Source organism: Polyergus mexicanus, unplaced genomic scaffold (genome assembly GCF_030449975.1).
Source record: "Polyergus mexicanus isolate NDT 795.1 unplaced genomic scaffold, iyPolMexi1.0 SCAF_4, whole genome shotgun sequence".
NCBI classification, from domain to species: Eukaryota; Metazoa; Arthropoda; class Insecta; order Hymenoptera; family Formicidae; genus Polyergus; species Polyergus mexicanus.
In genome coordinates, this window is record NW_027223324.1 from 8,355,728 (window position 1) to 8,372,694 (window position 16,967).

The 16,967-nt window shown below is 36.6% G+C and overlaps 1 protein-coding gene across 4 annotated transcripts in view; it reads left to right on the top strand.

Moving 5' to 3' along the window:
* Nucleotides 1-15,926, top strand: part of LOC138932643 (dipeptidase 1) — a 72,997-nt gene extending 57,071 nt beyond the window's left edge. For all 4 annotated transcript variants that reach the window (XM_070294679.1, XM_070294678.1, XM_070294681.1 and 1 more), the window contains 3 exons: nt 2,171-2,246; nt 11,046-11,181; nt 15,724-15,926. In XM_070294679.1, the coding sequence (XP_070150780.1) occupies nt 2,171-2,246; nt 11,046-11,181; nt 15,724-15,840 (329 nt within the window). In that variant the 3' untranslated portion in view covers nt 15,841-15,926. The remainder of the gene's footprint in view (nt 1-2,170; nt 2,247-11,045; nt 11,182-15,723) is intronic.
* The last annotated feature ends 1,041 nt before the right edge of the window (nt 15,927-16,967 follow it).

Consider the following 16,967-nt stretch of genomic DNA (forward strand, 5'->3'; position numbering starts at 1 on the left):
TTCGCACGTTATTCTCGCCCAAACAAACGTCAACGTGTGTTGTTTACATCGTACATGCAAATCGAAAGATCTCACGGCAACCTGCTAATGGCACAATTGTTACGATACGCGAGATGCAATGCAAATGCAACCCGCTTCGTTTATAACAACATGCAACAGTCGCGCCACAAACCTTTAAGGATGAAACATTTTACAAAAATCTTCCTACAAATTCCACATCTTCACTTTTCTCTCTTGTCCTTTTAACCGCGTCCATAGATAAAATTATGATACAAACAATTTCCCAACTTTAATAAAAATATGTAGGAGTTGTGAAAGTATGGAAATATTCAGAGATATAATATAAATTTCTCATTTCATTATCATTAAAATGCAAATTTTTCACAGATTATCCGCTGATCTCAGCATCCAGCGCGTTACATGATTTTCTAGGCTACTGTGCTTGGTAACGACATGACTCGACGATCAATGATAATGATCAATTTTGGAAAATCATGCCGCGTTACGCCGAGCCCCGTTTGACATATAATTTACGATATAATGGAGATAACGCGCGAGAACAACGTGCGGCACAAACACGAAAATTGAAATTTATGACGTTTCTGATATGTTCCGCTTCGCAGAAACTCAAACTCGAATAAAATTGCAATGCAATGATGCACTCCATTATTCTACAGTCTGATCAACTATGAATTGTCATTTGCTCGATTGATTATGCATGTTATATCCGTGCGAACGTTATCCATTACGTATGTATACTAGAGAGGAAGTAGGCGAACGCTTTCAATGGCTTATATATTCACTAGATAAATATTTCTCTGACATTTGTATGTGTGCGATAAAGAAAGTAACTAAAAAAACAGATGATTATCAGCTGAGATAATTAATATTGTCAAAATATTATATTTTATAAAATTAAAACAGTATTTGAATATTACATCCATATTGAATTTTGATGGAAGATTTACTAACAAAATAATACTTGCAAAGATTAATCATCGATTCGATCAATTATACCAAATTTAAACTTGATTCATGAGATGTGAGAGAATATGTGAGAGAAGCATCTTTATTAATTTGTTTAATGAATACAAAAATAATCTTCTTTAAATATAATATTCAGAGTATATTTTTTTAAAATACTATCACTAAAAATACAATATATCAAAAATATAACGTATCATTTTCTTTCCTATAATAACTCGCGGTGGTAAATAATGCGATTCGTTGAATTAGCCGAGATCTGAAATTCGTTCATAATTCTGATGAGAGTATGAAATTGTTTTTTGAATTTTGTCTTTCTCGCCGAATGTAATTATACTCGTGATGTATTAGAGGTCATCGAGATGTAAATTATATGCGCACGTGCGACAATTCCCGAGTTAACAATAATATCCATCTGACGGATATGCAAATTTTCATTGTTTATACGCACATTCATGATTTCATTATACCAGCTCAAATTATTATTCGATTTTATCCATCCTCAACGTGCGCACGAGAGGAGTATACTTTGAAATTTACCCAGTAGTAGCAATTATATTTACAGACCTGATTACAAAACCAGCAGTAAGCCGAACATAACTTGCTTGAATCTTGCATACCGGATATATCAATCGGAAATTACTAACATGCTTCTACGAATTACTCTCGTACTTTTTGCGTTTCAATCGTAGTAATTGTTAATTAATTTACCATTCCTTTCAACTTACATAAACAGGAAGATGAGTTCGCGCTGCAGCAACGGATTACTTATCCAACTTATACAAGCACAATATTCTCTTATATTCAAAGCGGAATTTATCATGCGCTTCGCTTTATATTATGATTAACAACCACGTCAACTTGAATACAAGTACAACTGCGAAGGAACGTTGTACGTCAAATGTGTAAAAATACATCGCCAACGGACACAACAATGGAAACGAATGAAACGTATAAGAGTAGGTAATTCTCTTTGTGGCTCTGAAGAAAAAGTGACGCGGTATATTAATCGTAGTTGAAAAATCGCCCAGTCTGCATTCAGTGAGTCTGCGGTAGTACGCGGTTAGGGTGGCGAATGTAATTTTCCTCATTACATGGTAAATGAGTTCCGTATATCGCAGTACGTTAAGCGCAGTAGACGTTACGACGATTACGTAATACGCGCAATTTTCGTGATATGTTACAGCACACATTGATCATGTGCGGAAAATCGCCGGAGTGGATCACGTCGGCATCGGAGCTGGATACGATGGGATCAATTTGTAAGTATTGTATAATTATATGTTTAAAGTTATGCATCAAGAAATGCAATGAATAATAATAAAAATTTTTTTATGTCATAATTAATTGGAGTAAAAAAATAGTAAGATAATCGTCATTCAAAATTGATGAAAATAATCAATTTAACAGTAATTATTGTATATGTGTATATGATAACATCAGCATTATTTTAGTATCAAATAGAAGTTGCATTAATCGCAAATAAATATTATGATTTTTTCAAGTGAAACAAGTTCGTAAGCGCGTTTCCCTTTGCGTAGCAGTTCCGCCAAGCTGATTGCAAACTAGTGCAAACGTAGGAAAGTTTTCGACTACCTTTGGATATAGGTCGGGGTGTAAATCAATACGTAACGCGTTACCCGATCATTTGTGAAGCTTCGGAGATAGTTAAAGTCCCCAAAATTTATAAGAAGAAGAGAGATAGTATACTAGCTCAATTACAGATAGATATTCGGTTCGATACATCTCGCTTACAATTAGAAAATAAGATGGAAATAGAGAGAAAATGATGCGTATAAGAAAAGTGTTTAGCCAAGACGACATCATAATATCGTTTGAAATCCGTTTATTTCTCCCAACGTTGCGAAAAAAAAAAACTATTGTAGAGATATATTTTTAAAGAACTCCATATATAAAATCCTTTTCGCGAGATACCCGGTAAGATATTCAGCCGTTTGTTACTGAACGGTCGACATTATTTCCGTTCATTATTCCCGTCTTTGTTACGCTTCTCACGCAGTCTGTTCAATGCAAAAACAGTCCGCGGAATTCTTCTTTGCCGCAATAATTCAAGATGGAAGTACACGAAGTCTGTTCAATAAATGTAAAAATCGAGTAACACATGACCAATCCTCTTTTGTTAAAAATACCGATCTCTTGTAGCGTGTACATTGCTGCAATCGCAGCCCCTTCCATTAATCTTCACAAAAAAATGAGAGAACATAAAGAAGAGAAAGAGAGAGATGAATGAAGAAAAACAGCTCTAACCATAAGTAAATTAAGGACGATAGAGGATGACTAAAAAGTTGTTGAGTTTCCGGGATCCGCATAAAAAACACACGTGTCTGATGTATGTATATGGTAGAGGATTGAAAAACAGCGTGGGTGCATGGAAGCGTGATTTGCGGACCAAACGATAAAGAAGAAAAACGACGTAAAAGACACAGTGATCGAACCATTGCGATATACGATTTTCCCCGGTATTTTTGTACAGCGACAATATCGAATATAAATGCGGGAAAACGAAAAAATAAATATGTGCAGCAGATATAATGGTACTTGTGAATAATTAACGACTGTAATGTTTTCGTTTTTCTTTGGGCAAAAGATAAATTTGAACTTACAAACTAAAAATTTAATTCTTTCTTTCTAAATTCAAGTATAAAATGTTAATTTTCGATACAACGAAAAGCCTAACGTTACGTAACGTAAGACGTAAAAATGAAAAAAATATATGTATTCTCATTTTGAATATATTTATTATATATGTGAGCTTTCATTCATATTTTTCACCGAGAAAATAAATTGCAAAGCATGAAATTCAGAGAAAAATTGCAAAAGTGACAAACAAAGTTTAATAAATGAACTTATGAATCATTAATTACCGATGTATTGGAAAACACATATTCTACCCAAAAATTTATTTTATACAAATTATTTTTGATATCATATCGTGTTTTAAATCAAAGATATTATTACATATAAATATCTGTAAAACAATTTGTAATATTTATCGACGATTTTATAGATAGGAGAATACTTTTAAAAAACAGCACGAGAATGCAACTATAATTGCATTCAGTTAAAGAAATGCAGATTGAATTTCATTAAACTAACTTTATTGGAAGCAAATATTTAAATATTTCCAATTTTTTAAATCTTTGATTGATATTGCGCAGTCGTTTAAAATTTATCAACTTTAAATGCGAAACAATCCACACCGCACGATATTGTTTCATTTAAATTCAATTTATTTGCGGTAAGAGCACTGGACAGATCAAAACTTTATTAAAGTGGTTTCACATGCAATCATGGCAAATCAAAATTGATAACATGAATACACCGATACGATTGGCGACGCTGTATTTTTTCATTTGTTTTATTGTGACATCTACATAAAGATTATTCTCGCGTTCATTCTTAAGCGTGTCACGGCTTTGTCGCAAAGTCTGAGATCCCTGAATGCGACGGTTTCAAGAAGAACGACACGAATAACAAGAATGTACAATACTTTGGTGGCGTTGTATACGAACGACCGGAATCTCGAGAAAGATGTGGCATCGGAATGAAAACAATGCTTGTTTCCTCCACCCCGTGTTCCCCAGCTTTTCGCGCTAGGAAAGAAAGGAAGTTTAATACCTGTCACGGCAACTCGAGATTTACAGTTTTACGCCCGTAATAGAAAAAAAAAAACAGCCACCAATCTTCTCGCGCGGATAACACGTTTGCGTTCGATACTTAAAAATTATCCGATGAAAAAGCAAAATGTAAAAACGTCACGCGTGGGAACTCGAAAAAAAAAAAGAAAGGAAAGCTTCTTCCTCGTTTACTATTTTCCTTCTTTCAAACCTTCCTCGTAACGAGCTTACGTTGAAAATTGGAAATCCTGGCAACATTGACGGTATATATATTTTCTAGGGTACACGTGAAAAGTAAATGATCGATCGAATTTTTTAGGAGGACGAAGCGCATTTTATCCGCTGACAGACTTTTATTCGTATTCGCGGCGAACCCGCCGCAAATAAATTCGATAACGTCGCTTTCATCGCAGACAAAAACTGTTCTCTCACAAGTATATTTAATTTCGAAGGTAAAACCGCGCGTTATTTTCAGGAACAATCACGTACGGCGAATCGTACGGTGAAGCGTTCCGGCTGACACAATTCGTGGTTAAAATTCCAACGTGCTAATCGCAATAGCTGATATGAGCAGAGGTCAATGAATAGCTTTCTATAAAACTATTTTTTTTTTTTTTTTGAAAATTTCTCTGCTGACACGACGTAATATGAAATTTGCGTAAATTTGCATAATATCTTTCCTTCACAATATTCCCTGCATAATCTCTCTTCATCTCATTTATTATAAATATTTTCTATAAGTATAAAACGCGCGCGATATAAAGGATATTTGTAAGGGCATTCGTATTTTTCGAACAAGGAATCGAAAAAACTAAGATATTCGAAGAGATTAAAAACACAAAGCTTCCTTTATGAGGAAGCAAAAACTATATGATTCTTCCGAAAAATTTGAATCTAATTATAATTCAATCTAATTATAACTTAACAATAAGTAAGGATATCGCATTTATGATTAAAAGTAATAACAAATAATTCGAGATAAGAAAAATTGCCAGTAATAAATTTACCGAACAATTATTTGCAAATTAATTAGCAATTTGTTTCACGGCAACGAATCGCGTAGTCCTTCAATTTCATGTATAGACCGGGCGTGCGTATTGACTACTGCATTAGAAACAATTGTATTGAATCTGCACGACAGAAACGCCGCGTTCTTAATTGCACGTTAAATTAACCCCACCGGTTGACTGCGCGTGGTTAAAATTTCAACGAGCTAATCGGGGGAAGCATTTCACAGGGGAGCCCTCGGTAACACCCGGGTATGCGGCTCGCGGCTCATTGCCTTTACGTAGGAAATTGGTCCGGAATTCATGAAAGCCGGAAGCATGACACTATTTATTCTTCGACAATCAATTCGTTTATTGTTACGCTCATTGTATTTCTACTTCAATTTCTCGTTTCAATGCTGCGCAAATCGTTTCGCCATATCTATTGCGACGTAGCTGCAAATCAAATTCCGCACAGATAATAATAATTACAAGATTGAAATAATACATATCCAACAAATTGACATCTTATTTTAAAATCAATTAATCCATATCAGTGTTAATCCGCTAATTCTAAAAATCAGTCAGCTTTCAAATCGAATTCAATAAGAAATTTATGCTTGAGAAAACGCTACCAAAATTTTGTTCTAATATTTTAATCAAAAATAGTAGAGCTGCTATATATAATCGAGAACAAAGAAAAACATCGTCTCAACTGGGAGTGTCCATTAAAATTTCAGCTGGCTAATCGCGGGAGATATTCGTCCCGTTGACTATACGTCGATAGCGCGCACATGCCGCGAAAAGCAACGGGAATATTCGTACGAGAAAAAGGTAAAGTAAAGGGTCGGAAAAAGTATCGGAGAATGTATAGGAGAATGTATTTAATTATTTCTAAAGGTAGAAAAAAAGTGGGTTATGCGGAAATAGACGACGGGACGTGCAGGAAGCGCGAGGACGAGGAGGTTAAAAGTGGCAGGATATGTGGCACAGCTGATAGTCCTGCCGGCCAATAAGCTTTTACGCTAGATTAAAATTCATATCGAGGATCCTTCGTCGAGTTTCCAGCCAGACCGGTTATAGCAACGTCGTATAGCGACCGTTTATGAACGAGCGCGAAGAATTTAGAACCGTGTTATAGTTCGCGCATAAACGTCGCGTTAAAACAAAGACGGTATATCAAATTTAAAGTTTTGGAAGGAAGTCTATACAGAGAGTGATGACAGACTATATGCGCATAGTTTAGAAGTGCGTTGAAGAAGAATGTTAAAAGATAGTTCTCGTAAACACAAAGAAAGGAAAAGATGTGAAAAAGATTTTTCTTAATTTATAAATGATTGAGAATGAATGATCTTTGGGAAATAGATACAGACAGATGACGAATCCTCATTACATGCAATATTTAATTAATGTAATATTTTAAAAATTGTAAAAAATTGATAATTGTCTCACCAAAAAAAAAAAGTGGCTTCAAATTAGCAAGATAGATATTGATAAAATCATACAGCATGATATACATATATTAGATCTTTACAAATATTTTCCTCTCTTTGTGTTTACGAGAATAGATTTTGTGTGTGTGTGTGTGTGTGTGTGTGTGTGTGTGTGTGTGTTGTACTTTATATAAAAAGTTAATTGTCACATCCGAAATCTTATCGTCACTTAACATCCACGTCACGATCACGAAAAAGAACAAAACGTCGATGAACACATCCCCGGTTTTCCCGAGGGGAATCGAGATTCGCGTGTCGCTTCTTTCGTGATGCGATCCACCGAGCTTCGCGCTTTTCAGCCTCGCCCATAAATCACTGTCACTGGGTTTGAGCGAAACGTATTTTCCCGTGGAAACGGTATTTTTGAATTCGATTCGGTCGTACCGGCGGGCAAATAGACGAGAGCAAGGCGAGAGAGCAAAAAGAGCCCGCACGTTCCGAGGAAGGCAGATCGATGTCCGATGACCGCGTTGTCGTTACTCGATAGCGTATTTTTACGAGATCCTCGTACGCACGAACACGTTATATTTTTATACCACGGAGATTTAACCCGCATAAATTCGCCACAGGGATATCTCGTCGCGGCGAGAAGTATTTACGTATGCGCGAGAACGCGAACACGACATACGCTTTCCGCGTACATGGTCAACTGAATCTCGTCGATGGAGAGAGACGACGAACAGAATTGGGAATTTCGTGAATTGTGGATAACACTCGTGACCGTGATCAGCCAACAACTCCCTACAACGGTATTGCGGATTCTCGGACCGACACGTTTCGACAAACGACACCCACGACGAGTAGTTCGCGACAGGTTAATATTTTCTACAATAGTTGTCCAGGGTTTGATTATTTATCTGTGACTGTCGTTACATAACAATCTTTAGACATGCCATCGATCTCGACTGTCAAGTCGATTTATAACATAATTTCGCTTTCTCCATTATCATTATTTTTATTCATTCTGATGGACGATATTTTTTGTGACCTAATGGAAAAAAATTACATTAAAAAGCTATATATTGTAAAAATATAATAACGCAATCCAGTCGTATTAAATATATTCCGTAGAGACAATATTCCCATTTGTTTTTTCAACTATGGTCGAAATAAATTTTGCACTACAAGTTCCGTATCTTTAATAACTTCTAGATAAAATACTCTTAATCTGTGCTTCGCGGAGCTCCAGGAGATCCATATACAAGTTTTATTAGATATGCAAAAAATTTAAGCTTGAAATAAGTTCATAAATTCTCGAAGATAAAATATCAAAAATATCTATCGATCTATTGGATATTCTCGAGAAGTGCTAAAAAAAAAAATGAAAAATCTAACAAACGCCATTTTAAGTGAATATTACAATATCACAGGCTAACACGTCCGATTTCACAGACATTTCAAAAAAAATAATTCTAATTTTTATATTTCCATATATTATACTTCCACCCGATATATCAGACAAAAATAAAACATAATTATAATGGATTGTAAGCACATACGCAATGTGTCCTCTCTCGGATCGCGCGCGCTTACAGTCCCGCGTTTACAGTCAGCTTATGATGATGGACACGCCCGATTTGGAAATTTGCGATATTGGAATAACGGTCCTCTGGATGCGGTCGGCCTATGTGCATACAGTATACAATTATGTGTATACAGCATAACTGCCAGTTTCAGCCGGGATACGACGCGTCGTGAATAAGTCACTAATCGCTCTTGTTGATCCGACATTGTCAGCGAGCAGTTTCCCTTCCCTTCGACCCATTTCCGTGCTGTTGTCATTGGGTCTTGTACGAACTTTTGTCATAACTCCCATAATGAGAACGTCGAAATTTAGCTTAAAACCCTTTTATCGGTTTGTTCCCATTTGTCGTCGTCAGCGCCGCGATTCAACGTTCTCGTCTTCTTGAGGAAGATACAGACTATGTTCGCGTAATGATTCCAAAGATAAAGTAACAAAATTGTAGACGAATATGAGAACGAGAAACAATTATTCGATATTTCCCAAAATATCCCAATAAACTTAAATAAAGTAGATAGATTGATATCCTCGAACTTGGAAGACATATGGATCTCTATCTTGCTATGAGTGAAATGTAAATTGAGAATTATATATATATTAAAAAAGATGGCAAATTAAAATAAAATTTAAATTGCAATATTTTTGAAACTATCTCTCTTTTGTTAAAATAAATAAAGGGACTTATAACTTTTTGCGATTTTAATTACAAAAATATTTCCACAAAGAATATTTTTTCTGCGAAATCCATTTTTTTACGCTGGCATTAAATTCGCTCGAGAATTTCTATCTAATAGCACATTTCCTAGTTTCATGAGTAAGGATCGCACGAGGCAAAAGGAGTTGCTTTCTCGACATGCCTCTCTCGGCGATAAAATAAGTTGATCGCAGTTATCCGGCATACTAGTAATTAAAGTAATGAAGGATAAACCGCCCGAAGTAACTCATGTAATTTATCCCTAACTGCTTCTTCCCGACTAGCTCATTATTGTATTTTGAGTATTGTATTCTTCCGCGCGGATTCATTTTTCTTCCGCCTGATCCCTTTCGTATGTACATTCAAGTTTTGCAACGGTGATAGTCTGCAAATAATTATTCCAGACAAAAATTGGATGAAGCATAACGCAACGGTTGAAAGCAGAGATAATTCTCATATCGCGAAACGCGGGATCTTCACCCGCGGGTACTTTGCAAAATAATTCAAACGAAACATTTGTTCGGGCGAAATGTACCCGAAAGAGAATATGAATAAACGATATTTAATCAATAATAAATATTACAATGAAGCTTAACGCGATTACTTCCAGCATCTTTTACAGACAAAGAAGTTGCTTCTACGTAGAGACACTATCTCAAGTCACATTAAAAATATGATAAAAGCCGCATCATTAATGCGTACAGGCATATATTAATTAAGTTTTTTCTTCACGCCGCTTACATGCATAATACATGAGCGCTTTTTATAAAGCGAACGAATAATGCGAAAATAAATGAAAATATAATCCACCACACCTCGGTCTATACATAGATAGCAGAATCGCACCGCGAAGAATTACACGCAATAAAATTAAGATAAGACGGAAATACGCAAAGTACGAAGGTGGAACCATAAAAGTTTCAAGCAGTTTTCTAATTTGAACTCCCGGAGTTTTCTGCTTCATTAAAGCCCTATCTTATCGAACGGAAATATTCATGTAAATTGTGGACTTAGGTGCACCGTACGTTCACAAGCTGTGGCGCTTTACAGAATTACATCGGACATTATTTCCATATCGACTTTTAGGATGCAGTCGAGCTCGCGCCCGGTGACAAAAATTTATCGCGGTAGGTGCAGTGTTTTAAAACAATATTTTCGTTGAGAGATGAAAAGGGAGAGACAAAATTATTTTCGTCCCATATCTTTCCATTAGCATCTACGGCTATAAGTCACCGCGTATTAACAAATTATCAGCTATCATTTTACCACAAAATTTTTGATCAACTTAATATTGCTTTTTTATTAAAATAATAATTGTTATTTTCATAATATTATTAAATATATCACAACACTTTGGATTAAAAAATTAATATGTTCGATGAAAATATTAAAAATTTTCTTTTTACACCGATATCTCTTGGCCCTCTCCACCGGAATCCAGGGTCCTGTTAGCATCCCCCGTCCTCGAACTCCATCCCTCATCCAATGTCCCTCCATAAAATATTAAAAACTTAATATTAATGTGAATCCCGACAGAATAATTAAATACTGTTATAATTATATATGCTTTAAAACTGTCTTGGAATATCTTTAATGCCCCGAATTTTCTGAACTTTTACGCCTAGAAAGAAGACATTGCTCGATCTATTAAAATTTAATCTTAATCAATCACATCGCAGTCTCATCTGCGATTCTCAATAAGATCTCATCATAAATTCTCTCCCTTAGGACACCAACGGGTCTGGAGGATGTCAGCAAGTATCCAGAGCTCTTTGCGGAATTGCTAGCGCGTAACTGGTCGGAGAGAGACATCCAGAAACTGGCTGGTCTGAATCTTATACGGGTGTTCAAGGCGGTGGAAAAGGTAAATTACTCTTTCCAGTCTTAAAAAAGAGAAAAGAATAAGACTATTCTTTGCCGTGCGTTCGGTTTCTCACTTGATGAAAAAAATGGACGCGTGTCGAAGGTGAAAAAGTCGCTGCGACGAAAAGAGAGGCAAAGAGAGAGAGAGAGAGAGAGAGAGAGAGAGAGAGAGAACAGAAAAAGGAGCGCTCGTTTCCGCCGCGAAATAACCGATGACCTGGTTCGGGTTACCCGAGTCGACCAATATCGAATTTAATAAAGCACACAAATCATGCATCCGGCGTGGTGCACGCGGTGCATCATCAGACGAGAGAGAACCTGGTCGAGCGGATGGCGATTTTTGCTCCCTTGGAGCCCTGCCAGTCGTAGAACTAGCTGGCAAGATCTACTAACCTATCCAATGATGTGTGCTCTCTTTCTACCACTTTTTTTCTCTCTTGTAAACGCGCATTCGTATAGCCACGACTACATATGACGTGTGTATTAAACGGCTGTGAAATATCGTTCAACATCGCTCAACACACTGACGTCTTATAATATTTCGGGAAAGATAAGCTTGAATGTTCAAAGGAAATCCGTTGCATCTGGCATCTTTTTGCTTGTTGACACTTTTATTAAAATTTAACGCTCAAGTCATTCAGTTCAAGTCAGTCATTTTCTTGCGCGTAAAGTTATACGAGAATGTTTATTGTTTTTATTTTAACAAAATAATGAAAGTAATCAATAATCTTTATTTCTCTAGTTTTCTATTAAAAAAAAAAAATAATAATAATAATGACCATCAATACAAATGCAATGGTTTAAAGGTGCAGCGCGCCAAAGGATTAAAAAGGATATATATATAATTGGTCGAATCTCTTCCGTTCGCGTTCGTTTATCTGATTATAATATTGCCAAAATTCATTAATGAAAATGCATGGTTAAAATTCACCTCATCATTCTCGAATGTTTAACTAAAATTAAATTAAATTTCCTCTAATTTAATCCGACTCCTACATATTGACCACTCGATTAATATTCTGTATATAATATTTCAACATTAAATGTCCGGTTTTGCGGAGTACAGTCGAATGCAGATCGTCCTACGAGAATTCCGTCGCGCCTGAAAATGTTTCAGTCCAGATATTATCCGGTAGCACACGCCCCGACAGGAATGATGTGAGAAATTATGTGTGCCGGATGTTCCGGATGTTTGAGGACGCTCAGAATGGTCGTTGTTGAAATTACTGTGATAATTTAATCGTGGTGTTGTGCGTGGCCAACACGCGGTTATTTGTCCAAAGCAAGAGTCATTTATTATATTTAGAGAAGAATGTGCATTACACGTTCGGATTATAACATAATAAACGCGCCACGGTAAATTGCCCGCAAAAGCGTGAATTTTGCATTCCCCTAACAATTCTCGAGGTCGTCGGTTTCCGTAAGAACAAAGATTGAAGCGCGCGCGCGCGATCGCGTTGGATAACCGGCGAATTAAAATTACGCTCTGAATTCTTCGGGATGATTTATCGTCGTGTCGTACAAAAAAATTCACTCGCGACTTCGAGGGACGAGGCGTCGCGAAAAAAAAGCTGCGAATCCGCATGACGCAATGCGAACCTAATGGAAACGTATCTACAATATATATAATCGCACCCTTTCAAATTGTTCTAATTTCATTCGACGCGTGTTTTTCAGATCCGATGAATATTATTTGATTATCGGAATATGAAAATGTGATTTACTTTATGCCTGCGGGAATAATTTGTAGCGCGTGAAAATTTCGCGCTAATGAATCGAGTTTCTTCCAATCGAGAGATAGCACATTGCCATTAATTCTCAATGTGCAAATTCTCAGAGAAACCGTCGTACCTTCTTACCTGAGGCAGGCACGCACACACACACACACACATACACGCACAAACACATACACATACATATATACAATCATACATTCACTTCCTCTTCGCTTTTCTCATCGCAGTAAAGTCGACGAGGTTCAGCGAAGGGCAAATCCTTTGAGCAATTTCGACTCATCTCATCGCCGTTTTCCACCGGTCGACGGTGGCGGGGTCCGGGTTACACGGCAGGCGAGAAACGTCGTAATTGCTGAAATAATGGCCATGCCTACGGCGCGATGTGGCGAACAAAATGATGGCGATTACGTTACCTTGAAATTCAATTTCGCTATTGTTCTTCGTACGAGGGATGGAATTCGTAGAAACTTTGATACTGTTTCGTAAGACCGCGACGCCTTCGCCGAACGCTCGCCGCAAGTCGTCCGGAAACAGCGATGGAAATTCCTCGGGCGTAATGGAATCAGTGTCGTACACATTCGCATTATGTAAATCGTCGTGCCATTCCGAAAGACGCTAATGGCGAACAAAGCTCTCTTTTACACAGTTTCTTTTCTTTCTTTTCTTTCTAAAATAAGTTATAATAATTGATTCTTCTCATTTTAGAGAGAGAAAGAGAGAGAGAGAAATTTATTTCTAAAATATTGCAATAAAAATTTCTACTGCATCTTTTTTTCTTATAAATACATATATTTATGTATAGCAAAGCGCTATTTCAGCCATTAAAATAGAAGCAGAAATGGAAAATAAATTTTTTTTTAATACCACATATATATTTTCTTATAATAGAAATTAACATTCTTTCTAAAATGACTAATCCAATAAATAATCCATAATTTATGATATACTAATTGTTCAAAAACTCCGCGAGAAAGAGTTATCGGTGTATGTATAGAAAGCGAAATTGAATTTTAATCCACCGGCAAACAGCTATTTTTTATCACGCATACCAACACTATTATCGATCTGCCATCAATATTTCGCCACTACAAAATTCTGTGCAATGTTCAACTTAAGCTTCTCCTCATTTCTCATCCGCATTTTATCCCGCTCGTAATAGGAAAATTGCTCCCGTTTCTTAATTTTGAGTTACATGTGTATTTTCTCCAATCTCTTCGATGTACAGTATTAATTCCTCGATGTAATAGATAACCAAAGACCGAGAAATTGCAATTGCATTTTCATGGTGTAAATATTTCTGATAACGTGCTGTGGCAGTCGTTTAATTGAAACGAACTGCAAGGTAAATTTCTGGCAAGAATGAAATTTACGCTACGCTGCCCTAATACGTATCCTACCGAAATTGACCCGGGAGACGGAGAACGTCGTTTTCTTACTTTATGAAAACAAAATAAATTTTGCAAAGCGTGAGAGAAAAATGCGGCCAGTACTTCCAAGTCAATAAAATCTTTTTACATTCCGACATTGGACTGAATTATTTTCGTACGAATCAGAGAAACTTTCTCTCTCTTTCTCTCTCCTTACGCTATAAAAGAGTTTTACTCTGCGAAGCGTCAGAAAAAAGCACAGAAAGAGACTTAAATTCAATGACATTTTTTATATCTCTTCCTACTCTCGCGAAACATTCGTTCCTTTTCAGCCGAATGTTGCAGATACAATCTTCGTATCTGTTTAATTAGAACGTATTATACACATCTACCTAAAATATTATCAAATTCCATAAAATTATAACAAATATCCCGAATATAATTAGCTGATGAAGATATAAAAGCATAGTAAATATTACAAATCAAAAGAGAAGTCCCTCAAAACATAAAGCTTTTTCTCGGATCTATATTATCATCAATCCCGTTTTGTTATCATATAAATTCGCATATAAATTAATGTTGATATATATATGTATATACATATATATAGTAGAGTGTAAATATGTTAATCTCTCCTCACATGGGATATATACATATATAATAATTTCTGACCAATATCGGTGATGTTACGAGCAACACCGATGCGTTCGCCAGCGGTCGAAAGCTTCATTTTCGGGTAAAGCCCGTGGGAAGTTAATGGGCTTCACCGAAAATTGATGGGCACCGTGCATGTGCCCGTGTGAAATACGCGACCTTTTTCCCCCCTTGCGCGCGCGCTCGTCTTTGCCTTTCATCGTAACCCATCCCCGATGGCGCCTTTTTATCTCCCTGCTTCCTATATAACGGCAATCGCGCCTGGTAATTTTTCCCGAGAACATTTGCGACGTGCGCGGTCTTCCATCTTCGCCGCGCCCTTCAGAAGCGCGGCATAACGTCAAAATTCATCGGCTTTTCTTCCACCGAAATGCACCGAAAGAAAAATGGAGGGAATTGAGTTTCTAAGCACGCGATGAGCGCTTTGTAAATATATCGATTCTCACTCGCGTGTATGTTTGTGTGTGAGCAGTTTAATCTCCTTACCGTATCCAACCGCGCTTCGAAACCCTTCATAATTCTTAATCTAGGAGTATTATCGTCATCGCGGACTATTGATCCACTTACGGCGAATTCATAGACGTGTACGCGGATTACAATGAACGATCGACGATTGTAAACCATGATTGGTATAGCATTGTTCCATAAGAGCGCCGAACTCTCGATGGACGTCGACGATTATGTAACGCTTATTAAGGGGCTAAAACGTATAAATCATCGTAAGCTATGCTTTTACAGTCAATAAATCACATTTACTACATCGTAGCATTCTCCGTGTGTGCACAGATTCGCGACGAACTGGCCTCGAAGGGGATGGAGCCGCTGGAGGAGGAGATCCCGCACGAGGACATAATCGGTCGCGAGTACTGCCGTTATAACATAAAAAATCTGATGACACCTTAAGCTGTCGGAATCTTCTCTTGGCGAACGCTGTGAAACGATCGAATGATCGGAGCGGAAATAAAGAGGAAGAGAGGACGAAAAAGGAGAGGAAGAGAGAGAGAGAGAGAGAGAGAGAGAGAGAGAGAGAGAGAGAGATAAAGGGAGAGAAGCAATCGAGAAAAGCTCACTGCCTCAGCAAAAGTAAAACGTATCCTTTATATCTTCACTCCACTCACTCACCCCCAATTTCGCGATTCCTCACATCTCCCAAAGACGATGTCCATACATACATATATGCACACATCCTCCCCCCCCCCTCTTTCTCTCTCTCTCTCTCTCTCTCTCTCTCTCTCTCTCTCTCTCTCTCTCTCTCTCTCTCTCTCTCTCTCTCTCTTTTAATCCTTTCGATCCTTGTCGACGTTATCCAAGATTCTCATCTTTGTACGTAAGTAGATAGATAAATTCGATTTCCGCCAGAGATCCTGGAGCCCTGAGATGTGAGTGTCGCGAAGGATATCGAGACGGCCAGTGAAACGTTTAGTACCGTGACTAAAGACATCAAGCCGCGAATAAGAATTGCAATTAGATCAAACATTGTCAAATTATTTCTTTACAGATAAAATAAGATCTAACTTCTATTGATCGATCTGTTTCGCGCATTTAAAATTCTCTTTATTATTATTATTATATATATATATATATATATATATATATATATATATAATTATTATTAAATATTTATTATATTTGCAATATATGTATATTATATTGAGAAAGAAAATTTCTTTTTCATTATATATTATTATTATTACTAAATTATTTATTAATAAATTTCAACAACTAGTTACAGACATTTCAAAGAAAAATTGCAATTGGGATTGATTAATTACGGCTCTAGTTGCTCTCTTGTATATATGTATAGAGATTAATTAAGATTTAATTTAAAAATCTTAATTTGATATATATCAATCGACTTGCTTCACATTTAAAACAATTCTCATCACATTTATTATCCGTATTCAGCCTAATCGATAATAGCAATAATAACAGTGTAGTATGCATTAATGAAGAAATGATCCATTAATTTGAAGCTAGTGCGAGTGCTGCTATTGTAATGCAATTGATTACTCGAAAGGGTTATTGGCAAG